Source organism: Peromyscus leucopus, chromosome 7, assembly GCF_004664715.2.
Source record: "Peromyscus leucopus breed LL Stock chromosome 7, UCI_PerLeu_2.1, whole genome shotgun sequence".
NCBI lineage: Eukaryota > Metazoa > Chordata > Mammalia > Rodentia > Cricetidae > Peromyscus > Peromyscus leucopus.
The window spans coordinates 76,209,335-76,219,910 of record NC_051069.1 but is presented as its reverse complement, the minus strand read 5'-3'; the positions used below and the strand labels follow the sequence as shown (position 1 = coordinate 76,219,910).

The following is a 10,576-nucleotide window of genomic DNA, read 5'->3' as shown; positions in this document are numbered from 1 at the left end:
GGGCATCTAGCCAGCAAGCCCAGTCCACAAGCCCCAGATACCAGGGAAAACTCCTATAAAAACCTGCCTCCTGAGACCACCCCTGAGGAACAGCACTCCAGGCTGACAGGCTTATGTCTGCCAGTGCAGGTGCATACCCACACTGTCTTCCCACCTCTCCCGTCCCCGGGTGGGGCTCCATGTTGGCCAGAAACACACTGTTTAAAAGCCACACTCTTTGATTAAACATTTATCGATTATCCATTTTAGGGTATATCTTTGAAAATATTCTTTGATAATATTTTTAGTTAGGCTACTACATGTACATATCTGATATGCGTACTTATTCTGTCTCCTTGAGCCCTTTTGTAAAGAGTTTATGCCTGAACATCTGCTTTCTAGCCAGAGTATATCATGGTATAGTTAGAATCATTTCAAGCCATGTTCTGAAATAGATCAGTTGTAAGTAAAATGTATTTTCTAAATAGAATATAAGTAAGAATTAGGTTAATTGGATATACTTTATAAAAAAAAATTTACATTATATCTATTCATGCTTTTAATGGACTATATCATAGTTTAACTGTCATGATGTGACATTTTTAATATTAAAATAAATATATTAATTTAAAATACTTTAATCTAGTTCTCTCTCTCTTTTTTTTTTTTTTTTTTTTTTTTTTTTTTTTTTTTTTTTTTTTGGTTTTTTGAGACAGGGTTTCTCTGTGTAGCTTTGCGCCTTTCCTGGAGCTCACTTGGTAGCCCAGGCTGGCCTCGAACTCACAGAGATCCTGGCTCTGCCTCCCGAGTGCTAGGATTAAAGGCGTGCGCCACCAACGCCTGGCCTAGTTCTCTTTTTAATACTTGTGGCACGTATATCTGCCCTAATTACTAATTCACTCAGATAACTAGGTTGTTAATACCAGAGGAAACAGATCTGAATGTTGTCCTGGTGAAATACCTTTCTAATATGTGACTGGATAGATCTCAGTTGATAACATACCATGAGTGTAGGCCATTTAAAGAAACAGTAATGCTTTCTGCTGACTTTGCAGATGGTATGCCCTAAAATTTCTACTATGAGTTGTGTTGTCTGCTAATAGGATTTTGAGCTCCAGCAATTAGGAAAGTTAGTCTTTTTTTTTTTTTTTTTGACCAATTCCATACTAAAAGTCAGCATTTATTAATGTTCACTGTATGCTGGTACTCTACAAAGGCTTATCAAGAGGAAAGTGAGTTGATCCTCCTTGTGTGAATCCTGAGAGTTAATATTGTTGCTCTCTTTGTTTTACCCATAAAGCAAGAAATTTGGATTGAGGGGACCAAGGTCCTCTTGTGAGGAACACAGTAACCAGACATGACCCTAACCATTGTGCTGCATTGTGTCTCAGATATGTATTATTGCATGCTCATGGGCTAGGGAAGTGTTCAGAGACTGTTGGGTTTAATGCATAGTTTATAGAATGTAATGGCCATAATACCATTTTAAAGCAGGTACAGGCGCCTGTAATACCAAGCTGCGGTTTCCATGCATTGGGGCACAGCACTTGATTACAGAAAAGTCTTAAATATGTCTTTGGTTTTTAGATTGAGTGAAGTAGTCTTTTATGAAGACTTTAAGAAGGTCATTTTAGGAGACAGAAAGATAACTCTGCAGTTCAGAGCACTCACAGCTATTGCACAGGACCCAGGTTTGATTCCCAGCACCCATGTGGCAGCTTACCACAGTCTGTAACTCTAGTCCCAAGATGATGCAATGCCATCTTCTGACCCTGTAGACAGTGCATGTACATGGTGCTCAGACAAAACACCCATACGTGTATTTTTTTTCTTTTAAAGGGTAATGTTAAGTCTCCTTGGCAGGGAGGGCTGACGTCCTAGACAGGCAGGTGCTTAGGCAGTTGTGTCTGTGGTAGTGCGTCGCCTGCTCTATGCAGATCAGTACATGAAGTGGTCAGCAGGCAGAACAATAGCCCTGTACTCCAGACAGGCTACTACCAATAGAACGGAAAGGCTGAATGAAGGTGTGCTTTCAGTGACTGTAAGATCTCTGTAAGTGGAACAGGTTCATTAGATGTTAGAAGGTGATCTTTTAAAATGACTACACTCCTGTGCCTTTGACTCAGCATGGCGGATGTAAACATTCTCGACGTGGATGGTGTAGCATAATCTAAGCTGCTTCTTCATGTATATTTGTCAACTTACATATGTTTAACATGTTTTCATAGGTTAAAGAAATGGAAGGAATTCTGAAGAGAAGGTACCCCAACTCTTTACCTGCTTTGATACTGGCTGCCTCGGCCGCTGGTGATTCAGTAGACAGAAATACAGTGGAGTTTATGGAAAGAAGGATAAAAAAGTTAGAAGCTGACCTGGAGGGCAAAGATGAAGAAGCCAAGAAAAGCCTCCGCACCATGGAACAGCAGTTTCAGAAGATGAAGGTAAGTCAGGGTAGCGGAGATGGAGCAGGGGAGCAGGTCGTTCCCAGCCCCCACTTTAACCAGCAGCTCCGAGCATCCTTGCCCACCAGTGTGGTTCCACAGAAAAGAAGTCTCGGTCCATCATGTTTTTCTGAGCTCTGTCAGCAACTCCTTTCTATTACAGACAGAATAATCAAGCATAAGATATTTTTTTTAATTAATTGTTTTATTTATTTTATATGCAGGCCACAGTTTTCCTCCTAGTCCCTCCCTGCCACCCCCAGCCCTGTCTCCACCCCCCAAATCCAACCCTTGAATTCTGTTTAGGAAGGGGCAGGTCTCCCATGAGTATCAACAAAACATGGCATATCTAGTTGTAGTAAGACTAAGCACCTCCCCTTGTATTAAGGGTGAGCAAGGCAACCCAGTATGAGGAGTAGAGTCCCAAAAGCCAGTAAAAGAGTAGGAGACTACTCCTGTTCCCACTGTTAGGAGTCCCATAAGAAGACCAAGCTACACAACTGTAACATATATGCAGAGTGCCTAGGTCAGTCCCATGCAGGCTCCCATTGATTCAGTCTCTGTGAGCCCAGGTTAATTGATTCTGTGAGTTTTCTTGTGGTGTCCTTGACCCCTCTGCTTCCTACAATTCTTTCTCCCCCTCTTCCCTGAACTCCACGTAATGTTTGGCTGTGGGTCTGCATCTATTTCCATCAGTTGCTGGATGAAGCCTCTCTGATGACAATTGGACTAGGCACCAATCTGGTCACAGGAGATGGCTAGTTCAGGCTGCATATCTGCTATTTCTTTGAGTCTTAGCTGGAATCATCCTTGTAGATTCCTAGGGAGATTCCCTTGCCTTAGGTTTTTACCTGACCCTGAAATGCCCACCACTTTCCAGTATCTTTCAGTATTCTCTCCCTCTGTCCCCTCCCCACAACCTAATCACTCATGTTCCCATCCCCACCCTCCCTCAGTCCACTCACAAAATCTCTTCCATTTCCCATCCCCAGGGAGATCCAGGCATTCCCCCCATGAACCTTCCTTGTTACCTTGTCTCTCTGGGTCTGAGGATTGTAGCCTGGTTATCCTTTATTTTACAGCTAATATCCACTTATGAGTGAGTACATGCCATGTTTGTTACCTCACTCAGGATGACTTTTGTTCTAGTTCCAAACAGCTGAGTAATATTCCATTGTATTAATGTACCACATTTTCTTTATCCATTCCTTGGTTGAGGGACATCTAGGTTGTTTCCAGGTTCTGGCTATTACAAATAAAGTTGCCATGGATATAGTTGAGCAAGTGTCCTTGTGATATGACTGAGCATCCTTTGGGTATATGCCCAAGAGTGGTATATCTGGTTTTTAATGGTAGATTGATTCCCAGTTTTCTGAGAAACTACCACACTGATTTCCAAAGTGGCAGTACAAGTTTGCACTCTCACCAGCAATGGAGGAGTGTTCCCCTTGCTCCACATCCTCTCAAGCATGAGCTGTAGCTTTTGTTTTTGATCTTAGCCATTCTGACAGGTATAAGATGGGATCTTGGAGTCATTTTGATTTGCATTTCCCTGATGGCTAAGGGTGTCTTAAGTATTTATCGGCCATTTGATATTCTTCTGTTGAGAATTCTGTGTAGATCTGTACTCCATTTTAAAATTGGATTATTTGGTTTGTTGATGTCTGGTTTCTTGAGTTCTTTATATATTTTGAAAATCAGCCCCCTGTCAGATATGGGGTTGGTGAAGATCTTTTCCCCTTCTGTAGGCTGCCATTTTGTCCTATTTACAGTATCCTTTGCCTTACAGAAACTTTTCAATTTCATGAGGTCCCATTTCTTAATTGTCAATCTTAGTGCCTATGCTATTGGTGTTCTGTTCAGGAAGTGGTCTCCTGTGCCAGTGTGTTCAAGGCTATTACCCACTTTCTCTTCTATTAGGTTTAGTGTGGATTTATGTTGAGGTCTTTGATCCACTTGGACTTGAGTTTTGTGCAGGGTGATAGATATGGGTCTATTTGCATTCTTCTACATGTTGATATCCAATTAGACCAGCACCATTTGTTGAAGATGCTTTATTTTTTCCATTGTATAATTTGGCTTCTTTGTCAAAAATCAGGTGTCCATGGGTGTGTGGCTTTACATCTGGGTCTTCAATTCGATTCCATTAATCCACCTGTCTGTTTTTTTGGCAATACCATGTGGTTTTTATTACTATAGCTCTGTAGTAGAGCTTGAAGTCAGAGATGGTGATACCTCCAGAAGTTCTTTTATTGTACAGGATTGTTTTAGCTATCCTGGGGTTTTTGTTTTTCCATATGAAATTGAGTATTGTTCTTTCAAAGTCTGTAAAGAATTGTGTTGAGATTTTACTGGGGATTGCATTTAATCTGTAGGTTGATTTTGGTAAGATAGCCATTTTTATTATGTTAATCCTACTGATCCATGAGCATAAGAAATCTTTCCATTTTCTATCTTCTTCAATATCTTTCTTCAAAGACTTAAAGTTCTGCACAAGATATCCTCATGCACCCCTGTCTGTATTAGAGACCGAGGAAATAAGTCAGGAAAAAAAGATTAAAACACCTCTGCTGTATGTTCAGAAGCAAAGGAGAGAAGACACTGCCGTTGTCAAAATGTTTCCACTGAAGTTCATCTAGTCGTGGGTGTGGGTAAAGAGATGAGGCAGAGGCACCCACCTTGGAGGTGGGATGGGTCACTGAAGAGCATTCTTCCCCGGGGATTTAATTCCTGGATTTTCCATTCTTCTGTGGCACAGAAGTAAATCAAAACCTAAGTGCCAAAACAAACCAGGAATGAAACAGGTCGTGGTGTATCCGCTATGCTTTTCTTCTGCAGCCCAGCTCGGCTAAGGCAGGTTTTCTCCAAGTTCCGCTTTGTGAGAGTGCTGCCCCCCAGGGCTGTGGGGTCCCGTCTTTAAAGGCTTTTAGTGCTGCTTTGCAAGCCTGTTGCATCCGGCTCTGATTAGTTCCTTCTTGATTTTTGGAAGTGTTCACTCCAGCTCCCTCAGGCTCCTCTTGCCCCAGCTGCACATCTCATATGCACATACCACCCTGGGGATAGACGCAGGGTTTTGTATGTACTAGTCGGGTGCTCTACCCACTGCGCTACAGCCCAGCCCCATGCACATGCATGTTTGTTGATACCCCGTGAACAATTTCTATGTGATCACATTAAATACCCAGACTAGATACTTAATAACTATTTTAATCAATTAGCCACTAATTAAAATACTAGGAGGATCAAGTGTCATCTTACCATATGTACCTAGATACATACCTACTGCCACACAAACATTCAACTAAATGATTATAATTATTGTGAACAGTTCACTGAACAAATCGGGACTCTCAAGTCTGAACTCTAACCTACTACCCTGTTTCTGTGTATATAAACCTACCTACACTAATTTTCCTCCTCTTGCAATCCCTTACCCCCATTCCACTCCTGCCCTTCTTCTTTTCATTTCTGATTTTCATTAGACACTGACATTCAACATATCCCGCTTCTGCTCCTGGGTAGCTCTGTATCTGCTTACCCCATGTTTACTCAGTCTTCAAGACCAAATGTAAATGTGACGTCTCCATGCAGTCTCCGCACCTTCCTCGGTCTCCCGGTAGTCAGCGTGCCTCCACCACTGTACTGCGTAGCTTTGCTCCAAGTGTCATAAGACGCGGCAGCTGTGTATTGCTTCCCTCCCCCCCCAGACCATTATCTATTGGAAATCACAGCTGAAGGTCATTAGAACCAAGCACAGTGCCTGGTATAAAGTTGTAGCTTGGTAAATACTCATAAATGAGCAAACATTGGTACCTGACTCCAAATAGAATAAACTGTTTATTCTTTATATTTCACGTTGCACTAAAGGAGCAGTATGAAAATTCTAAGCTGTTGCACTCCCTGTTTTGAAAAGGTAGTGTTCTCAGGAGGTAGAAACAAGAAGATGGATCACAGGTTCAAGGCCAGCAAGACCCTCTCTCAAAAAACAAAACAAATGGAAAACGTACTATTTCTCAGACACTTCAGTACCTCCAGTTGCTTTACACGGTTATACTCTGGGTATGACAGCTTGCATGGAGAAGCAGCATCACAGGCTAACATTAATTGAATTAGTTAACAGCATAAAGTACCAATACTATCTATCGCTTTTGTAAGCCTCAACTATTTTTTTCTTTTTGAGACAGGGCCTGGGGTATCTCAGGCTGGCCTTGAGCTCACTGTAGCCCCAACAGATCTTAGACTCCTGACCCTCCTACCTTTTCAAGTTCCAGGGTTGCAGGCCAGTGCCGCTATGCCCTGCTCTTAAACTTACTTTAAAATGCTAAGCACCTGAGGGCTGCATAGGCCCAGGTGTTATCTAATAATATATGAATCAGTTTTTAAATGATGTAGTTACACCCTTCAGAGAATAAGCCTTCAATACATCTGATTTTCAAAGGAAGTTGAAGACATAAGACTATGTGAGTGTTTGGACAGAGGACACTCGTGGGCTTCCTATAAGTAATGACGTGTTTAACGGGGCTTTGATAGGACCTGAATTCTTTCCTCAGATCCAGTACGAGCAGCGGCTGGAGGAGCAGGAGCAGCTGCTTGCCTACAGACTGAAGGAAGCGCCACAGAACCAGCGCAACAGCTCATCCAGGCTTAAGGCCCTTGAGACAGAACTTGGGGAGATAAAGGAAGCCCATCAGGTCACCGTAAGAAAGCTGGAAGCAGAAATCGATGTGCTTAAGCATCAGAATGCCGAGTTAGAACACAAGAAGAATGGCAAGGAGGATGAGGACCTCCAGTCCATAGAATTCCAGGTAGAGCAGGCGCATGCGAAAGCAAAGCTGGCGAGACTCAACGAGGAACTGGCCGCCAAAGGGAGAGAGATCCAAGACCTTTCGAAAACTGTGGAGAGGCTCCAGAAGGAGCGGAGGATGATGCTGTCCAGGCAGAGCCCCAGGAGCAGGGAGGAAACGTCCGCCAAAAGGCCGAAGAAAGAAGTTCTGAACCCACATAGAGGGAATGCAAATTCCTTCCCTGGAACCCTAGATGCCAAACTGTACCACCCACACACCTTTACTGACTCTGATGTTTCGGAGGTTTTACAAGAAAACTACAGATTGAAAACCGAACTAGAGGGATTGGTCTTAGAGAGAGATAAGCTGAAGATGGACTCGGAAGCAGCAGTGTACCAATTTGAAAACTCCATGAGAAGGTGAGAGGTTGAACTGTCCCTCAGTATATGGGAACACGGCTTTTTCAATTATAAGGCATATTTTCTCTATCATGACTTGGAAACACATTCATAACAACATTTTAAGAAACTGTAGTTGATTGATTGTGAGAATGCTGGCCTAGCATACATAGAACCCTGAGTTTGATCCCCCACCACCACAGAAACAGGGTGTTCAGTGCCTAACACACAACACTTGGTAGAAGCTGGAGAATCAGAAATCCAAAGTCATTCTTGACTACGTAGCAAGTTAGAGGCCAGCTTGGGATACATGTGACTTGCCTTAAAAAATAATATTTATTATATTATGTGTATGTCATGGTAGTAGTATGTGAAGATAGAAGATTTTCAGTGGAGGATTCTCTACCTGATGAAACACCAGATTCTGATGAGCTGAAACCTTCATGCCAATGTCTTTGGGGTGGCGGGCAAGTTTCTTCTTCACTTATAAACGAGTTCTCCACCCCACCCCACCCCCAGGCTCCCATGCCTGTCCATGATTGCTAACTATTAATTCCAACTGCCAGTCAATTTTACCTCTAATACTGCCTGAGTTCGTTGTCTATAGGATACTGCCTATAAATGTTCCCACCTGTACCACCCTCCTTTCTGTACATCATACTTTCCCGCCCCATCTTCATTTCTTTCTCTCCCAGTCATCTTGCTTTATATATATATATATATATATATATATAATATATATATATTATATATATATATATATATATATATATATATTCTTAAAATGCTGTCATAGTCATCTGGTCACTGTGTCCTTCAATAACTCCCCACTTCCTTTAATATCAACACTAAATTGCTCTGCTTGACATTTCAAATCCCATAGGCACTCTCATATTCTCTCTGCGCCTAACTTGCCCTGTTACTTTGTGCCTCTTGCTCGGTTGTTTGAAGTTCTGCTTCTTCCACAGAACGCTTCTTGGCACATCTCAGAAAATCGCCTGCTCCCACCCACAACTCCTACAGAAGCATTAGTTATCGCCAGCCTTGTAGCTCCCAAAGAACAGAGAGAAGATTGCACTGCCCTTGCATGCCCATGCCTAACAACTACCTGGTTTTGCTCAGCAGGATGAGCATGGGGGTAGCACCCACAATGCTTATTTGATTGATTGATTGACAGCAGTGTTAGCACCTAAGTCAACATGGCAGCACCATATTGAAACCGCTTTCTCCAGTGCTGGAGAATACAGCTTCAGATGGAGGAGAGTGGAAGGCTCAAATTTTAAACTCCATTTGTGCTTAACTTGACCTCAGGCTAGACTGTTTATAGATTTGCACCCTTGGTATGACCTGTGTGTCACTTTTCTAAACCCATTACTCTTACAAAACATAGAGAATGCTAGCCTGTGAGTGACTGGAGGAGCTCGGAACAGGCGTTGAACACACCTCACTCGCAGCCAGTAGTAATCCCAATCCCCTTTCCTGCCTTCTCTTCCAGGCCTTGAGTACGGTTTGGGCTCCCTGAGTTAGAGGTGTGAGAGCCACTCTGCACGTTATCTTGTGTTTGTCCCACAGGGTCAAGGACGACACTGCAGCACACATCGCGTCCCTCAAAGAGTCTCATCAGAGGGAAATAGAGAAACTCCTTTGCCAGAATGCAGTAGAAAACTCCTCTTCCAAAGTAGCTGAACTGACTCGAAAAATCACAACTCAAGAGGTAGCTGGTCCTTCTTAGATGTTAATAGTGTATTTTTAAGACTACTGCTAGAGCATGATTTAATTTGGAAATTTTAACTTTATTTTTTTCAGGTTGATGATACAAATGGAAAATAATTATTGACTTAATTTTTATACATATAGTGGAGATACCATTACCATATTTTTAACATTTTACCTTAAAGTTACACCCTATAAATAAGTGTCTCTACAGACTTGGTCCTACATTTCCCAGATCTTCCTCTCCTTAGGCTGTCTCAGTATGCTGAGGTATATGTCTAGCTGAGTAGGACCTTATCACTTGAACGTGCATGTTGACCTTCCTCCCTGCACCCCAAGTCCCAAATGACAAGTGGCTGTCCTCACACATTCTTCCTCTTGTTACCTTTCATCATGGAACAAATAACGGCTCCAGTCACTGAGGCGCTAGAGATAAAGAAATGAACAGAGACACGCAGCTCCAGCCCATGGGAAGCACAGCCTTCCACCGGCTGTGGTGGGGGATGCTGACAACCCATCAGCATCTCCTCCTTGGCTAAGGCTAACAGGTACATCGTCTACTCAGACTATCTGAAAAGAGCTGCCCTGTGGCCGTTTTCTGTACTATTAGGATGAAAACAGAACTTTAAAAAACAGGAAACATAAACAGTAGTGAATGAGGCTGTTTATTTTGCTCCTCATCCTTCCTGGAGGTTTTTATTTTCAAAAGACAAGCTTAAGGGGAGGCTTCAAGAAGTTACTGCCATCTCTCCCACCTGTAACCACTTCCCACCATTATAATTACAAACAAATTCTTCATTGGAGAAATTTAAAAAGGGACAGGTTATTGAGTATTTTTAAGTCATTGTAAATTACCAGATGTAAAAATGTTGTTACATCTTTTTAGAAATGCCCTATTACAAGAGTGTGTTGGTGTTGAAGCACTCGGGGGATGAAATGTAAGGAAGTCGGGACAGTTCTCATAATGCAGTAAGAAGTATTTTAAATGCTTTTCTAAAGTATTCTTCAAAGTATCACCCCATGTAGCCCTGCAGATCCTGGCCAGGTGTCAGAGGCAGCTGCCATTGCACCCAAATGATTTGCAGGGATGGTCTGGGACAGTGAGAGAGCAGTGTTGACCTAATACCACAGTAACACAGATAACGTGTTTCCCTGAGATGATAAATGTAGTAGAATTCCATAGAAGTCAGTTGCCACCTGCTCTTTAGGACAACAGTGAAGGTGCAGTGTCACAGAGTAGAGAGCTAGGCATTCCACACGT

At 42.5% G+C, this 10,576-nt stretch overlaps 1 protein-coding gene across 2 annotated transcripts in view; it reads left to right on the top strand.

Moving 5' to 3' along the window:
- Cep162 (centrosomal protein 162) overlaps nucleotides 1-10,576 on the top strand; it is a 69,993-nt gene that overhangs the window by 50,124 nt on the left and 9,293 nt on the right. For both annotated transcript variants that reach the window (XM_028875537.2, XM_037207825.1), the window contains exons 22-24: nucleotides 2,208-2,420; nucleotides 6,971-7,623; nucleotides 9,175-9,316. In XM_028875537.2, the coding sequence (XP_028731370.1) occupies nucleotides 2,208-2,420; nucleotides 6,971-7,623; nucleotides 9,175-9,316 (1,008 nt within the window). The remainder of the gene's footprint in view (nucleotides 1-2,207; nucleotides 2,421-6,970; nucleotides 7,624-9,174; nucleotides 9,317-10,576) is intronic.